General features: G+C 45.6%; 1 protein-coding gene across 24 annotated transcripts in view; it reads left to right on the top strand.

The window, feature by feature from the left end:
• Positions 1–17,637, top strand: part of ANK3 (ankyrin 3) — a 308,020-nt gene extending 290,383 nt beyond the window's left edge. For 23 of the 24 annotated variants that reach the window (XM_026851817.1, XM_026851825.1, XM_026851824.1 and 20 more), the window contains 2 exons: positions 12,980–13,072; positions 16,227–17,637. In XM_026851817.1, coding sequence (XP_026707618.1) covers positions 12,980–13,048 — 69 coding nt within the window. In that variant the 3' untranslated portion in view covers positions 13,049–13,072; positions 16,227–17,637. The remainder of the gene's footprint in view (positions 1–12,979; positions 13,073–16,226) is intronic. The other variant, XM_026851811.1, reaches the window with a different exon arrangement.
• The last annotated feature ends 210 nt before the right edge of the window (positions 17,638–17,847 follow it).

Genomic DNA, 17,847 nt, shown 5'->3' with positions numbered 1-17,847 from the left:
GGTACTGTGCTCAGCAGGGGTAAGTGTGGACGCACACTGTAACACGCCGAGGGGGTGCAGCAGTGCTGCACTCCCCCCTCTGGGTGTCCGTCAGCCAGAAGATAAGTTGTCATCCACTTCTGTGTGCTCTTCACTTTTGGATATCCCATCTGGATCGGGAAGAATAAGCCTGTGCTTTTCTTTTGTGTGCTTTTTGCACTACTTTTGCTTTATTGGTAAAGGGTGATAATCTTATCTTCTGAATAACAAGTCTTTTTATAGACATGATCTTTGAATAAACTGGTATCAGAAAATAATGTCATTTCTGAACACGGATCCCTCACAAAGCCTGAACGGGTAACAAACTAGAGTTTGTTCGAATGACAGTTGCTTCTAATATCTTGCCGATATTTCTTCAAGAATATCTTCTAATTTGAAGTCAACAGTTTAATTACTTGCACAGTCCAATTCATGGTGAGACACTTCATGTGCTGTCATGCAAACAGAAAGAGAATTTTAACTGCAGTCTTTCTGCAAGGCATTCTTCAAAAATGCTCCGTAAGGAGAAAAGTATGGACGAAACAGACTTGTTTCTGTGGAAAGAAAGGGCAAACGAAACAAAATTACTTCCCAAAGCTAGAGATTTTTTTTTCTATGACCCACTGGGGAAGAGCTAAGAAGCAATACTCATCCACCTGCAGGCTGAGGGCTGCGTCAATGTTTTGGCACCAAGAGATAAACTCAGATGATTGATGTCGGGCTGCTGCCTGGTGACATGGATGAAACAAATAGTTGGCCTCATCCCAAGTCCATGTAAATGCCTGAAAGTTTACAAAGGCAGTGCAGTGACAGTGTAGACCATGTAATTCTCTATGAATGCTCAAGCATCCGGATCCAGCGATCTTTTTAAATGAGAGGAGCACAGTGCAATTATCAGAAAGAGGGTGATGTCCCCTGCGTGGTCAAGGTGACTCCCAGTGTCACAATTCCATCACAAAGAAACCACTTGAGGCTGTTTATTAAAAATAACTCTTCCCCCAAAACCTTCATGTCCTCTGGGAATCTTCTCCTGCTTTTTGTTACTTCTTCAGGATAAGGTTGGATTATAATTTTTTATATATATATATATATATATATATATATATATTTTGCTAGTGTCAGGGGACAGCAGCAGACTTTACATTCAGATGAATACTGTCATCCTGCCCTAAATGCTTTTTGTGATATAGTCCTTTTTCTACTCCACGTGCCTATGCCTACTCTTATTTTACACATAATTTCTGAGAAATGCTTCTTGTTTGTGATGTCTTGGCCAGATTCAGAAAGAGAAACAGAAATGCAGTTATCAACATCTGCATGACTTTTAAAATCAGGTTTTGGCTGTCATCGAGTAATTAGAGAGAAAATTTTCAAATTTCTCTATTCAGAAAAAAGCTGATTCAGCCAAACATCATGTAGGAGGAGCCTCTGCTCTGTGTCTGTCCCACATAGGTGTGAAGCCCTCCACCAGGCACGTGCATATGAAGCCCCAAAGCCGAGGAGCTCCCTGGGTTTCGGAGGGGAAACGCTGGGGCTGCCGGTGCGTGCCAGGACGGGGCACCAGGCTGAAACCAGCCTCAGGCTGTTCCCCCTCGCCCTGAGCTGAGGTCTACCAGTTCCCTTCTTAAAAAATGAGGAATGATGGTACTTCACGCTACAGTTTTGCTACTTAAAAGCAGATAAATATCGAACAGGAAGGCCATTTACATGGAGAAGTTCTTCAAAATGCTTCTTTGTCATCTCTGTGGAGGTGCTCCACTGAAGTGTTCTGTGTGACTGTCTCCTTTCTTTCTGAGGGAATTCACTTCACATAGCTTGTGAATCCATACCATTTGTTTAAAACATTAATTTTTGAGGAGAAAAAAGTAAGGAGTTATGACAAGGATTTTTTGTACACAAAATTTTTGACAACTACTCAGGCTGAGAGAGTTGGGGGGTGCAGCTGGAGAAGAGAAGGCTGCGGGGAGACCTTAGAGCGGCCTCCAGGGCTGAAAGGGGTGATAGGGAAGGGGAGAGGGACTCTTGGTCAGGGGGTGTGGGGATAGGATGAGGGGTAATGGTTTTCAACTGAAAGAGAGTCTATTTAGATGAGATGTAAGGAAGAAATTCTTCCCTGTGAGGGTGCTGAGGCCCTGGCACAGGTTGCCCAGAGAAGCTGTGGCTGCCCCCTCCCTGGCAGGGCTCAAGGCCAGGTTGGACGGGGCTTTGGGCAACCTGGGCTAGTGGAAGGTGTTCCTGGCCATGGCAGGGGGTTGGGACTGGATGATATTTAAGGTCCCTTCCAACCCAAACCATGCCATGATTCTGTGATGATTTAGAAATTCTGTGGGTCAGATGCATTCCCAATACCATTTTCTAAGACTTAGGAGCTGCTGAGATATTCCATACCTGGTCTTCTCATCAAGCAACAGCACGTCAAAGAGCAAAAAGGCCTCCTCCCACCATACACATAAAGAGCAAAACTGCGAGTCATTATGTACATAATAGAGATGGGGAAAACACTGTCCGTGGTAACCTCTGTTTTCTTCTCCTAGTCCTGATCAGCATGTTCTGTCTTGCAAATGTGCTGTTCAAATGTACTAAAACTGCATTTATTAGGAATGTAGTGACAGTGAGATTGAGAGTGATTCAAGTTCAGATGAAGAGCAGAGAATTACTACGAGAGTTTATCGGCGGCGGTTGATTCTGAAGGTATTTTGTGACTTGTATTCCTGAGGTGATGTTGGCATGGATGTGGGTTTGGACTGCTGTGTCAGAATGTTAGTTTTGGCATACTAGAGTCCTGGTAGCGTGCTTTCTATTGCCAGTATGTATTTATAACCAAGTGCTAGGTGGCCATTCCTTGCTTAACCCGGAGGTTTATGGTTGTCTTCTGCTGGAAAACAGCTGTGCTGCATGGCATGTTGTGTCCTTCACTGCCACTCTCTTGCATGGCATCTTAAAAGACTGCAGCTGGATGCAGAGATAAATGAATTGCCGACAGATATGGGTGACTTTTTTTTTTAATTTTTTCTTAAATTCTAAATTACAAGATAAAAAATTTCAGGAATGTGTATGAGTGGGATATAGGAAAGTCTGAGCCATGTACTCTGGTTGAAACTTGTGGTGCGGAGTGCTTAATGTGTTCTGGAAAACCTCAGAACAGCAGGTGATCCTGATTTAAAACCTGCCAAAGTTAATAAGTCTTCACATTGTCTTCAGTAGGCTTCATTTAGTATATTTATTTACAGATAGCCTTTAGTTACAGCACAATATATTTTATATACTGATAGCAATGGCATAGTCATATAAATAATTGCATTTGCCCTCGTATTTTTTCTTGTGTGGTCATATAGTATGGCATTATTTGCCTGTAGCATATAGCATAAGAAAATAATTCTACATCGAAAACCATTATGTTAATCTCTCAGTAATTTACAGGTTTTATTAGATTCTTACTAGCAAATAATGTGGTCAAGCCATCAAAAAGACAGCCAGCCACCATAGTGCTATTACAACACTGGCTGAGTTTGCCAAGGATACGGCGGTTCCTGTAGGAATGATTTGTGACTCTCTGATTGCACATTTCTATATTGCTGTTATTTGCATGCTTTGTGAAGACGAGCACGCATGCAGGCACTGCAGCTTTTGTGCAATGGGGATGGCAGGTAGGCTGCTCTGCGCAGCTACCGATCTGCCCGAGATACAGACGCTTTTGGAAAAGGTGGGATGACATTTCTGACAACCTTCAGCCTGAATTTCTTCAGTATACCAGTGGTGCTTCCACTTGGGACAAGGCAGGAATTGCACAGATTTGCTCAGCAGAAGTGACTATTTGGTCTGGTATCTCATCTTTACAGGTGGAACCTGCTGCCTTCCCTGAAAGGCCCTGGGCAGGTTGGAGTAAAACCCTTCATCAGTAGTTCTCTCTGCAGGCAACACTTCACCGGTCAGAAATAGGAATGTGGTTTCTGTTTGTAAATGGGGGAAGTGGCCTGTGGACAATTACAGACCCTCAAATGGTGTAAGAGCGTTTCTGGTAAGACATAAAGTATCCCTGTGCTGAAAGGTTTGAAGGCTGCATAGTTGGCCCGTGGCGAAGGTCCCCCACCCAGTTTATTGTCTGAACTATTTTAGCATCCACTGGTTTGGAATCAGGAAATGCTGGAGTAGAAAAGAGAAAGTAAGAAAAACGCAGCCTTCACTTGCTGTCCGAGTACATCTGGTGTGTTTAGAGAAAGGCACAGAAAATTGTTTTTAAATATGGTGCTAGAATTTGGGGTTGAACTTTCAACAGAGTGGTGGTAAAGCAGGGTGTGTAGTGCTGTAGTCCGCAGGTAGCGCGGGTGCATTGGGGAGGGCGTGCGTGGTGAGTGGAGGCGGCTGAACCTGCTCTGTTGGGAACGTCTCTGATCCAAACTGGATCAGAGCTGTACCTGTCTCTTGATTAGAAAATCCATGTGACACTTCTGTCATTTTCTGATGATTTATAGCTTCTTTTTTATCCCCCACTCTGCATCTTAAGACAAACTTAGAACCAGAAAAGTTTTCAAGGCAGCAATCATCAGGCCTTTTAGACAGAGTTTGATAGTGGAAACAACCATTTCAGTAAGTATATTTTGATCACGTGAAGCTCATGAAATGGTGGTATAAAATGGAAGAATCAAGCTTGAGCATTGGTAGGGACCTGGACTTCAATTTCTGCACGTTCCTGGGAGCAGAGATTCCGTTTGGGTAAACTGAAATCCCTGCAAGAGCACGCACGAGCTGAGGAACAGCTCCTTGTTCAGGGAAAAGGTCTCAGCATCACGGAGGCACGGAGCAACACACTCAGCCTGCAGAGTAAAAAGAACTCTGTGTTTCTGGTACAGGGCCCCAAGCAGCGGTGGGGAGCAGCAGGCTCTCGCCTGGCAGTGCCCGAGTGCCCGGTGAGTGGGTGCTGTGCCTGAGTGCCCGACCCCACAGCCCCATGTCCGACCCCACAGCCCCATGTCCGACCCCACAGCCCCGTGCCAGACCCCACAGCCCCCGTGCCCCTCTCTGAGGCTGGCACGGAGCAGGGCGGGCATCGCTCACTTGCACAGGTGAGAGGGGAGTTGGGCTCTCCTTCTGTTCCTGTGTTTTCTGACACCCCTGGTTAGCCATACAGGTGTTAAGGGGCGATGCAGAGTAGGAGGCAGGGACATTTTCCCTCCAGTTCTCCCATCCCCAGGCAGCAAGCCTGTCACACACTGATGATGAAACCCCAGTGCTTTCCTCCAGTCACGCCTGGAGTACTTACCCTGTACTGTCTCACGGTTATTTCAGAGCCAGCCCTAGAAATCTTTGTTGAATTTGCATTCTCTGGAATAAAAACTCTTTTGAACATCTGAAAAACCTGAGCACAGGCTTCATGAACGTGTGGCGGGGCCCACAGCAGCAGCGGGGAGGGGACAGGGGCGCGCTGGGAGCCTCCGCTGAGCCGAGCCGCACCGGGGAGCTGCCTTGTTTCACCGCAGCCTATATTCATTACTGCCTCTGTGCTGCAGTAGAAGCAAGAGATGTACTGGCATAGCCTGCAGGGATAAAGTTTGGTGATGCCAAAACCTTGAGGATAAATTGAGTCCTGTGGAAAAAAAAAAAGGCTTTGCTCTGTGCCTCCACAGCTACCGTCAGGGCTGAATGGCTTCATTACCTTTGTTCTTCTTTCCCAACTTGTTTTTCCCTTTCAGTGCCGTTCTGCATTATTGCTAACACTATTATTTCCGTTTAACTGCTACCTTAGTTCTCTGTCCTGGCCCAAATATGGAGAAAGGCTTTTCTCTCCCCCGGAGGTATTTTCCCAGCAGTCCGAGAGCTGAGTCCTGTCAAGTGTTCAGCACTCTGAAGCACATTCCCATGGGATTTAGCACTTCAGAGGGCTGAGCCCATAAAACCAGACAAGCAAGGACTGATGCCCATTTCCACATGTAATAGGATCGTATTCTAACCTCAAGGTAGTGCAGATGTTTTTGTTTTTGCTTCCTTTCCCCTCTTCTGTTCACATGGCGGATTGATGGGACTGGGCATTGCAAAAAAAAAAAAAAAAAAGGGGGTTTATGGTAACGCAGGAATGCGAGCAATTAGCACACAAGGGAAAAATAAGAGTGCTGCCACAATGTGCACATTCAGAGCCTGATCCAAAGCTCCTTTTATTCAGTCATGACAGAAATCAGTGTCTAATTTTTTATGCTTTTTCAGAGGTTGTTAAATCTTTCATGGGTACAAATTTTTGGCAAAAACTGTTTAGTGAGATTCTTGCCAAAAGGTTTATGGTAGAATTTTGTAATGGAAAATAAAACAGATTTCTAAGCAGGGGTTATTCAAATCTGATGTCATTTTGTATCTTGTACTTTTGTTATTTCTTGCCAATTTTTATTAAAGATTTATTTGTCTCCCTCCATGTGTTTTGCCCATGAAACCCCCCATTACTGAGTGTGGAGGTTTTGGTTCAGCCTGCACTGGAGGAGTGGCACGGGAAGCCTGAGCAGCAGTCAGTCAAAACTAGAACCAACAACATTCATGATCTTATTATTCAGAGGAAACTTATTTCTGGAAAACGAAACTGTGGCCATCCTGTCGGTGAGAAGAACTAAGGGCCTGCGCCCCACGTAAGGCCCATGGGAAGCATTTCCCGTTGTGTACTCGGCTGGGGGCAGCCGAGCTCTCCGCTGCAGTCCCCGCCGGGCTGGGAGAGCTGCTCCCTAAGTGCCAGGAGGGACCGGCAGGGTCAGGGCTGCCAGCCTAAGTAAGACAACACAGAGGTAAACTAAAGCCCAGACTACAAGTGCTGTTATAATGGCTCTTCGTCATGTTGGCCTGCACGCAACAGGCGACCAGACCTATGACTCCGCTCCCAGTACTGGACTGTATTTTGCCCCATTTGCAGCACCATTTCCTTTCAGGTCTCCTTGGCTTGCCTGTTGGTTTGCTGGGTTGGTTTGTTTTTTTTTTCCCCGCTATGGCTTTAGCAATACATCTGCAAACAAGCAAGTACAGAGTCAGCACAGGCAGAGAGTTGTGGCATCTGATTAACAAGGTCTCCCTGAGTAGGCAGAACTTGCTAATGAAAATGACCTTAATGAAAGATGTTTGTTTCTACTGCCACTGCCACAGAGGCTTGAGACCCCAAGGAGACCGAGGCGCAGCTGCTGTTTATGCATTACAAGAATGTGATCTCAGGACTGAAAGGATTATGTCTTGGTGGTGGCTTAGGCCAGTAAGAGAAGAGGTCTGAGCGGTCTGTACAGCTCCTGTTCCCACTGCAGCATTGCCTCTGGTCTTGGGTGAAATGAAATGTTTAGGATCTTTCTATCTTGCTTATTTCCGTCTGCTTTTGAATTCCTTTTTTATCTGTGTGGGTAAGAGACATCCAACCGCACCTTTTTTTCTCCGCTGTTACAACAACACTAGATGTATAGGAGGAATAAAAGGGACTATTATCCCTCTAGTAACAAAACAAACATGAAAGAAAACCAGAGCTCTGACAAATCTGCAGTGAACTTTGGCACAATACTGCAGCACCGACTGTATAACTCCATTTATCTGGAGGTCCCTGGGAACACCCATGATCTGCAAATAACTGTTAAGAAAATCAGTGGAGCTGGTGGAAGACTTTGAGGAAGCTGCTCTTTGCTTCTCCTGCCCTGGAGAGCAGCGGAGAGAGGATACCAGCTGGTTTTGGCAGGTCTACACTCCAGCGAGCAGGGTGACATTAAAGCACTCTGCTTTGCAAAGCTTCCTGGCATGTTCTGGGGCTGAGGCTTGCAGACTGCAGCCTTTGTATGGTTTAGTCCCAGGGATATAACCGAGCTTCCAGTAATCGCGGTATTAAGTTGTCTCCCTGCCTTTCTAAAGCTCTTGGTATTGTGACAGTGATTTTGACTGGTCAAGGGTAAAATGAAGCCCACATAAGTATGATGCAGCAGAAAGAATTTTATTCTTTAGCGGTGACGCAGATGCACCAGCTTTGTGTTTAAAAACAGCTTTTGTTGACAAGGTCATGTAACGTGCCATTCTAACCCAAAGGTGGTTTGAGATCTGACAAGTAAAACTGCCAGTGGGTAAGGGTTTGGTGTTTTGTTTTTTTTCCTAGCAAACATCCATCTTTATAACTGCATAGGATTAGAAACATCAGTAAATCAGATCTGCCTCCTGCCAATTGTGAGCCCTCCTGCAATTTGTTTAACTACCCACCAGCAAGAGAGTTGTGAAAGCTGGATTTCATGCGTGCTGACTGCTGAGTATTTACAGCATTTATCCTTAAACTGTGCTTAAAGGAGCATGTAGCTAATTAAAAAACAAGATTTACCATACCTTTAAAGCTGCATTTTCTTCCAAGAGATGTCTTTTGATGCATCAATACGTATTTCATTTTAAAGCTGAACGCAGTAATTCTAACTAACTTGTTCTAAGGCACAGCCTTGCTCATAGCAGCAGTAAGGAGTGAAGGGACCTGTACATGTCTCAGTGTTGGCCTGCCAGGAAGCCTGGTGACCTTTGCTTCTGGTTTTCATGGGTTTTATTATAGTGGCTTTGGAGATCCTGTTCATGAGAGGGAACCTCTCCATACCTCTGTGCTCCATGGGGTGGGAGGGATGGCCGGGCCAGGGTTCCCTCCTGTCCCTTAGGGCACTGCGCAGGAGCCCACTGGGGAGTCTCTGAGCCCATGGGTGGGAGGCCAGGAAAGGAACTGTGCGGCTAATTCTCCATCTGCTGTGCTTCTGATGAAAGTATTAAGTCTCCAGAATCAGTATTTCCCCCCATTTTGTTGTGGCTAGGAAACCCCACAGGTTTCAGTTCCCAAAACCTTTACCCAGCCATCACCACCCTGCCGCAACAGCAGTGCCCGTGCTGTTCTCATTTCTGCTGTCTTGCTCGTGAGAAAGGAAGGAGCAGGCTGCTGTCGTTGGGGCCCCGCACGCTGCGGGGGCCAGCCTCTTACTTCCCTCCTCCTATGCTTAGCCTGACATCGCTGCTTAGGCAGGTATATAATTTTTCCTTCTTGTGACCCATCAGCAGAGCCCTTCTGGGGAATGAATTGTATGGGCCCATCCCAGGCTTCATCTAAAGCCTTCAGCAGCCCTTGGTTCTGCTGCTTCTTGTGGGGATGGCACCATTCCCAGGCCTGGGGACTCAGCCAGGTCCTTCAGACACAGGACCTCATCCTCAGGTCCCTGTGCAGCGACGCCCGCCTGGCTGGAGCCTGCCCTGCTCTCAGTGATGCTTCCTGAAGCATCAAAGTTCAACAGGTTTTGCAGTTTATATATGGCCTGTGAAAGCATGGGGGAAACGGCGTGTAAAATGGCTGAAACGGTTTAATTACCTAATTATCAAGTGGAGATTTCAGTACAGCTTTCAATGTGAAATAAGCAAAAATTCTGCGCTTCTGAATAATGCCAAACGCTGAGCGGGGGCTCGGTTAGCGGCAGAGCTGTGCTCTGCTCCTCAGTACTCCCCTCTGGCTTCTGCCTGCTGCCGGCCCTCTAAAGCCAGGGAAATGGAAAAGCTTGGCTGTAGAAAAAGACTGCAAATGGCTTGCAAACAAAAGGAAAGGTTTATTTGGTTTAGAGCTTGGAAATAGCATACAAACCTAATGTTATAATGTATGTATTCAAAAAGCTGGGTTTGTAGGGAAAACAGTTTAAAAAAACCAAACATAGCATCACTGTATTTGTTCATTATAGAGCAGTGCCAGGAGCTTATGTAGACAACTATGTGGCATATAGACCACAGTAAATAGGAATTATATTTGCTCTGTGCTGCTTGGTATGTGGAAGCATTATAAAGGCTTGATGTTGGGCTGTAATAATCACATTTCAAATACTATTGTGTTGTTAATATTGATAGAACATGTTTTATACGGTGTTTCTTTCTGCTTCCTCCCCCTAGTTGCCATTAGTGGGTTGAGGGTGAGGGGAGAAGGAAAAGTTTTAAGGATTTTTTTTTGTATGTTCGTTTAAAGGGTTATTCATTCACTTGTATAAATTTTTCATATGTAGGCCAGCTACATTATGATTATGTTTGTTTTATTTATATTAAATAAATAAGCACAGATGATGGATATTTTTGAAGAAATCAATGCAGTGCTTGCTTCAGCACCATGCTTGGAAATGTGGCTTTATGAGGTAAACTTGTTAAAGTTCTTCTGGAACATAAGTTCATGATGGCCAGCTAGTCTTAAACTCAAAAGTAATGTCATTTAGTTATAACTCGAGCAATAATTCCTGCATTAAGTCACTAGCATAGCAGTTAGGAGACTGCTTTTACGTTTATTTACGCCGCTCCTATAAATTGCTGGTACTACAAGGAGGGATGGCTGGAGTGCTGCCCACCTCGAGTTACCACCCCGAGTGGCATGTAAGATACCTTTCTCCATTTTGTAAATGTTGAGGAGTCTTGTCTTTTGTGCGTGTGTTTAAGATCTTGTGTTTAGCAAGCTATAGGCAGAGCTGTCTTTTTTTTTAAACCCCGAAATTCCCTCACCTTATTATGGTGCTGGACGGTGTTTCTGTGTGTGCTGGGCACTGAGAAGCTGTGGAAAGCTAATGGATGTCTGCTTGGAGATTATATCATCATGAATTTGTGCCTCCATCTCATAGGATTCAGACTGACTGCAAGATGATTTGTTGCCCAGAGAGCTTCATGTCATGAATTAGTTACTAAGAGCAATGTTCTAGAAGCTCACTTACAGGCTTTAAGGACACATTCCGTAGAATAAATACACAGGTATTGGCATGCTAAATGAGCAAGGCTTCCATACTATTTGTGTGACATAAAGCAAACTGTTACATAAAGTTGAAGCTAACATGTGCTTGTTGCTTGGATTGGTGTGGAAATATGTGTGGGTTTGGCAGAATATAGGCTATATTGCTAATCTTATAACACGTTCTTTAGGGTGAGGAAGCAAAAAACATTCCTGGTGAATCTGTAACAGAGGAACAGTTTACCGACGAAGAAGGCAACGTCATCACAAGAAAAGTAATCATGAATTACATCACTGCTCTGAGTCTTTGCATTCAAGTAACTTCTTTTAACATACTTTCTCCCTTTAGAATTTAGGGAAAAAAAACCAAACGATACTTTTCATGTATTGCTCCCACAGATCACCCGGAAGGTAGTGAGACGCGTTGTTATCCCCCATGAGAGGAAAGCTGGTGAAATGGTAATGGCACGGGGACTGCCAGGAAATAACAGTAGACGCAGAGGGTTGTGTTGACTGCTAGAAAGTGTTGCTTAAGGGCTGGAGGTTTGCATTTAACAAGAAGCCTTGGCAAAGCGTGCTGGTGTGGGTGTTGACAAGCTGTGCGTTTGGGTAGCTGGGCAGGGGTCTGTCTCCCTGTGTGCTGTGTGCGGGCAGGGGCTGTGTCAAGGGGGCTGAGCTGAATTCTCTGGGCGCAGAGGCATTAAGGTCTGCTTCTGTTTAACATGCAGCAGGCTTAAACCACAGGTCTGGGGCCTGTTTTGGCCATCGAGTTGAGCCGGGTCTGTGGGTTTGGTTAAGCCCTGCAGAATTGGTGCCTTACATCCGTAGGTGTAGTGTGTTCCTTTGGCAGCAGCCCAAAGGAAGGAGCCACAGTCTGGTGCCCGCCGGCCTCTCCCACCTGCCCCTGTGCCGGTGACTGCGGGTTTGCAGGGTCCAGGGGAATGTGAACGTACCCAGGTTCCTTTGCAAGCAAGCACCAAAGCAGGATTTTCTACCCGGCAATTAAAATTGGAAGCCCTTCTGCAGGGCTGGAGCGTGCCCAGCTTCAGCACACCCAAACAGAAAGGAGGGCAGCGGAAGGGCAGAGCTGTTGTGCCCCTGCACGCCCCAGCCCCTCTTGCAGGGGGCTCTGGGGGTGCGGGCAGGCACGGGCAGGCTGTGCCTCCAGCTGTGCTCTGTCCCAAGGGGGCCTGGGGGGAATGGGCAGCACCTCTGGAGACAGATGGCTCCCAGGAAGCTTTCCCCAGCACATAGCCTCAGGAGGTCTCCGGTGAAGTTATCATTGGGGTTAATGGAATTTTTGTCTGAGTGAAAACAGATTCAGAAACAAAGAAAGATAACAAATACTCTTTATCTGGTGGTATTAAAGAAAGACAAAAAAAAAAAAAAAAAAGGGAGGGGTAGTTGAAACAAACATACTTCCATCCCCTTTTTCATAGTCCCTTTATCAGGGAAAAAGTAAACCCTGACCAGCAAAAGGGAAACATTTTCAATTTGCTGCACCAGATTAGATTAGTCGGAAACTACAAATAGTTACAAATACATCGGTGCAGATCACCCGAGGGGTAAATTCTGCCGATAACCACACAAACAGATGCCTTTCTCTGATGTGAATGAGGCTTGTGATTACTGGAGTATTTATTTTTAGATGATTATCGAGCTACTTCTAATGAGCAAAGATGAACTTTATTTTGGGGTTTGCTGTTTTAAAGACACTGAAACCTGCACTGCTTGTCACTGTCACTGGTTTTACTTCTGCGCTGCTTCAGTGTTTTTTGCTGGCTTTCTTCCACCTCCCTTTATTCCGTTACTAACCTGCTCACTTTAAAGCACAGACGTTGTGAAACATCATAAGAGCAGCCATGGCCTGTGCTGTTGGAAACGTCCGCCAGGCCCGGCTGACCTGCGAGGCCGGGTAGAAAGGGGATTTTTTCTTGGTGGTGACAGTGCTGAATCCCTCTGTGGTTGATGGCAGGGGCTCTGCCAAGGGCTGCCAGTTGAGCGCTCCAGCCCAGGGGTCGTGCTGAAATTGTAGACCTGTGTTTTCTACATGAAGATGATATTTCAGGCCTGTGCTTTTGCAGCTCAGCAGAGTGGATAAGCAGATCGTGTGTATCTTTGAAAAGAAGCGTTAATGTGATTTAACTGCTTTTTACTTATCCTGTTACAGCAAAATGTGGAGCCTGTTTTGGAAGCAGGTTTATAATTATGAGCGCTCTCTGCAGACCATGTTAATGTTTATACTTTTTTTCTTTAAAGCAGGGGGAAGCTTATAAAGTTAAGACAAAGAAAGAAGTCAGACATGTGGAGAAGAAAAGTTACTCGTGAAAGTTGAAAGCCAACCACTGAACGGTCAGTGTGATCAATTTTCTTCCTTCGCTAAAGCCTTCTGCCAGCACAGCACTGGGCAGCACGGGGGCCAGCACCTGGGCTGCGCAATGGCTTGCCTCTGCTACCTTGTCGTTGCTTTTGCGCTGCAGAGCTGAATAGATGGCCCTTGATCTTGTAAGCAGAAAATGACCTTGAGTTCATGTAGACCAACTGAGCTTTACTTCTTGGAACATAAAGCAAAGCAATACTGAGGCACGTATAAGATTTTGGGGAGTTCTACAAAATCTGGTGTTTGTAATCCATGGCGTTTTTCTCCTCCTAAACTTAAACACAATTAGTGAAGGAGCTGTACACAAGTAAACTTACTGGGAGTGAAAGGCTGCTTCTGCTGTTGGGCATGTGATCTGAGGGCAGTTATGCAAGTCAAAGTCCTTGTAAGAGCCAGTGAAGTGTCTCAGTATTTGCCAGCAAATAATCCTTACCAGCTGTTTCTTGCGAATTTTATTGATCCAGCCTTAACGATTGTAACAAACCAACAGCTGACAGTATAAGGGCTTCCCAAACTAAAACCAAACGCACAGACTAAGACACCCTTGCAGGGGCTCCGTAACGGCGTGCCGGAGCACTGTGAAGCCAGAAGCTGCTCTGCCTCGATCAGGCAGCTATAGTCACCAGGGCCTGTAAGTCCAGGAGGAGCCAGGCTGTGTCTGTCAGTGCTGGCCAGTCAGCCACGGATTCAAGTTCATGAGTTTTCCATGTTCGTGTCTTTTGTTTCTACCCAGAACCTTTCTCAGCTTTGGTGGGTTTTAGGAATTGGGCAGAGGAACAGATTATGTTAAGTCTCTATGTTATCCTTTTCCTATACACCTGGTATAGGATTGGCTGTAGGATTTAGGATAAACAGGACCTGTAAAACACACGGGATAACGATGTGGAGTAAAGGACAGAAGCGGGCTCTCTCCTGGGTCACTAGTCCCTTCCGACTGCCGCAGTGTAAGGGAGCCCCAAGAGCCACCTGGCCACGCGGGCTCTCTGGGCGTGCTCGGAGTGTGGGATCTAGCTGGGGGCTTACGGCATCCAGCCCTCAGGAGTGAGCTCTGCAGGGTGACTGGCGTGCTGTCAGCATCTGGTAAGCACCTACTGCGGCCACCTAGCACAACCGCTCAGTTCCTGCTTTTATTGAGAGCCCTCCCACGTCTGCTAATAGAATAATACTGCTTCATGTGGCTTGCTGCTCAGCATACTCATAAAATATTTAACGTCTTGAAAAGGGAGGCGATTCTTTTGACACGCTTTTCTCCTTCATGGGGCTCAAGGATACGGGAGGAAAGCATGCCAAAGGGATAGCACTGCTTGCATGGAATTGTGTCCCAGGTTGGCTCCTGTGCTTCTCCGCTGTCAGTCTACAGGGGGAAACCAAAGGAAATTTGTGAATTTGAAGGCAAGATGGGGCATTGAACCCCATAAACAGTGCAGATAGAGAGCCTGCTGGCATACAAGTGTGATGCAACACCCACTGGGGAAAAGGGAGAAACACATCATTTTAAAATCAAACTGCATTAATAAGGCGGTCCTTGCTTAGCCTATGAAATGTGTTCTGACCTTCAGAAAGCCAGAGCCTGAGTTCCTCAGAACCAGATTTGCTCCCTGACTGCTGATGCATTTCTCCTGTGATTTGCAGTAGGCAACTCTTCCGTGCTAGAGCCCCTGAAGAACTCAGAGAGTCTTCCTCAGATAATAAACCTTTGTCCCTTAGGTTGAATCTCTCTGGTCCAAACTTTGATATAATAATCATGACCAAATGTGCCTTAAGTATTGTTAGCCCAGTCAAGAGTCTACTGAAAACATTTTTTTCGAATGCAGAAGTTGGATGCATTTGCACAGACAGGGGATTCCAATAGAAAGCCAGTTTGTTTCTTGATTACAAAAGACCAAAAAAATCCTGTTTAGGAGGTAGAAGTGTTGCTTTTCCTTTGGATGTTTGAAAAAAATGACAGCGTTAGCTAGGTTTTGCTGTAAAAATGTCTGTGTCACCATTGCAGATAAACCAGTTGCAAAGTACAGGGCGAAAGGAAAAGCCAAGAACTTTTGCGTGCAGTTCTGCAGGGTGGCTCTGTGCGAGCAGGCGTGACTGCTGCAGTGTGAAGAGGTGGCTTTAAGCACCGGGGTAGATTTATGATAGCCGTAGATGTGGACAAGGACGGATTGTTTTAGCGTAGAAGGAGAGTGCGAGCACTCCTGGGGAATGCGCCTGGACCTGTGACCTGATTAGTAAACAGGCCTGTCCGTGCCAGCCTGAGTCCTGCAGGCGCTGTGCCAGCTGCGCTCCCAACCAGGCCTCCCTGAGCCAGGCCTTCCTAAGCCAGGCCTCCCTAAACCAGGCCTCCCTGAGCCAGGCCTCCCTGAGCCAGGCCCCCCCGGGCAGGCCTCCCCGTACGCAGGTGCTGGGGAGCCCGTGGGCCTTCCAGCTCCCTCTCACCCCGCCAGGGTGTTGGTACTTTTGCTTCTTGCCTCCGCTGTGGAGCAGGTGGAACAGATCGCTGTCCCCCTGCGCGTGGCTCTTCCTGGGTGGGAGAGGGAGCAGGAGCTGCCCCCCGTCTCCTCAGCACCGCTCACGAGAGCCAGGCGGGAGATGGACGAGCCCGCTCCTCTTCCTCATGTTATCCTTCCCCAAGCCTCCTACAGGCAGGACTCCACACTCCTGCCTCTCCCGGTCACGTTCCCCGAGCGACTGGCAGAGGTGGATGTGCAAGGGGTGCAGGTTTTCTACCGCTGCGGGGAGGCTTGCAGGCTGCAAACAAAACTGAGCTGTGAAAGCAGCAGCGCTCTCGCTCTGGAGCTGCTGCTGTTTCTTCCACCATCGAGAGTACCTACCCATCCCTTGTCATCGCTGGATCTGACAAGCTGCTGCTTTGTCTGGGGTGACGAAACACAGCGTGTTGTAAACATATTTGTAAATCAGTTCACGTCAGAGCAACGTGGACATTTGCAGCTGCATTTTCCCTTCATGCTGGGAGCTCAGCTAATGTCATTACCTACCTAGAAAGTGTGGGGTTTATCCTATTCCAGAATTCCACAGTGCCAATTAGAACTCTTCCATTTAGTCAGGGAAAGGCACAAAATGGATTCTAACAAGATATTCTGAAATGATTTGTGCTATCTTCTCTTTCCATAGGTCTGTGTACTTTTACTGCCAGTATTCTAGAGGGACACTCATGGAAGAAAAATCAACAGGAATTAAACATTCACCTATAAAAGTGTGCGTGTGTTTGCTGCTTCCACACATTAACCGCATGGTTTTTATGCAAAAACAACAAAAAAAAACCACAAACAAAAAAAAAACCACACAAACAAAAAAAAATTAATTTAGCATGAGCCAATTTACAGAGCATGGAAATTCACGTTCATTCACAGGATTGGAGGGAGCGCAGTTACCAATGCAGTGTATATACAAGATGCCATGCTGTTAACAGCTTCTTTCAAGCAGTTTGATGTCATCTCAAAAGAAATAAATTCCTGTGGCCAGAGGGATGTACGAAGACAAAATGGTTAAACCATGGAAAGACACTAAAATTACTAAAATCCACAACAGCTCGCCTTATTTTTCTTGGACCCAAACTGTCAGGGTATAAAACACTATTTGTTTCTTTTTTAAACATCAATAGTTTTGCTGTAAATAAATTACACTGTATAAATTCTAACAAAATAGAATAAATGTTGATAAGGCACTGCCTTTTTGATCACAAACAGAATATTGCAAATGCATTGAGCAGGCTAGGTGTCTCAAATGGCTGCACCTACAGGGATATTCTGGGTGTATCTTCACAGATTCTTGTATATTAGCAATTATAATGTTTGTATATGCAAAAACGCTAGCTTGATTTTAAAAAAATCTTTAAAATCTGCTGCAAATTTAAATGATTCCCAAAATGAGGAATTCTGTAGTTCTGTGAAAATTTTTCTTCAGAGTACTAATATTTTGATGCATGTGTTTCACCTTATTTTGATTAAATCTTTTCCAGTTTTGCAAACACTATACCGCAACATGAAAAATAAGATTTTATCTGTAAACACAAAGCCCTTCATCTAATATTTGTTGCTGTTGCCAATTTTCAATGAAATGACCTAAAACCCATAACATATACAGTAGTTGCATTATGGGGAGGGGGGTGCTATCTGTTCTCGCTTTATAACGGGGGTAATGCTTGCAGCTTAGAAGTGGGTTGGTGCTCTAAGGAGCACAAGTTTGGGATATTTTTAAATGAACTGAAGAGAAATTATTAGCTAATAGACTGGCAGCACGCTGTAAAATTATTACTGTATTGTGTACTGGCTATAAGATGTAGAATCTTTCAGTAAGCCAATCATCTGTAATCATCCTAGCAGTGTAATATTAGGTTGTTAAGGCTGCTGTGTTTTAAAGGGCATTTTTATTTGGGTTTTGGTGAAATACTTTAATTTGTTGATTATATTCATATGGAAACAGCATTCATAATAGCTCTAATTACATATGTATGAAAACAACAAACACTGGATGATCTAGTTGATTATTTAAGCATAAAATAAATTGTGTTAAAACTCTTGGATAACGTGTACGTGGCAGTGTTCTTGTACCCTGTAGATGTGTGGCTTTGCAAGGCCAGCTGTTAACCACCCCTGGCTCTTTGCTGCTTTTCCTCTCGCTGTCGTCTGATCTACCTCCTCATCTTCCCAGCGTGGCAGGCGGGCCGTCACTTGGCAGGCTGTCTCCAGGTGGGGGGAACGGGAGGAAAACACAGCAGCCAGCACATCCTCGG

The sequence above is a fragment of the Athene cunicularia genome (genome assembly GCF_003259725.1).
Source record: "Athene cunicularia isolate RWA chromosome 6 unlocalized genomic scaffold, athCun1 chr6_part2, whole genome shotgun sequence".
NCBI classification, from domain to species: domain Eukaryota; kingdom Metazoa; phylum Chordata; class Aves; order Strigiformes; family Strigidae; genus Athene; species Athene cunicularia.
Note: the sequence above shows the minus strand (reverse complement) of the source record. Positions and strands in the feature narration are given on the sequence as shown.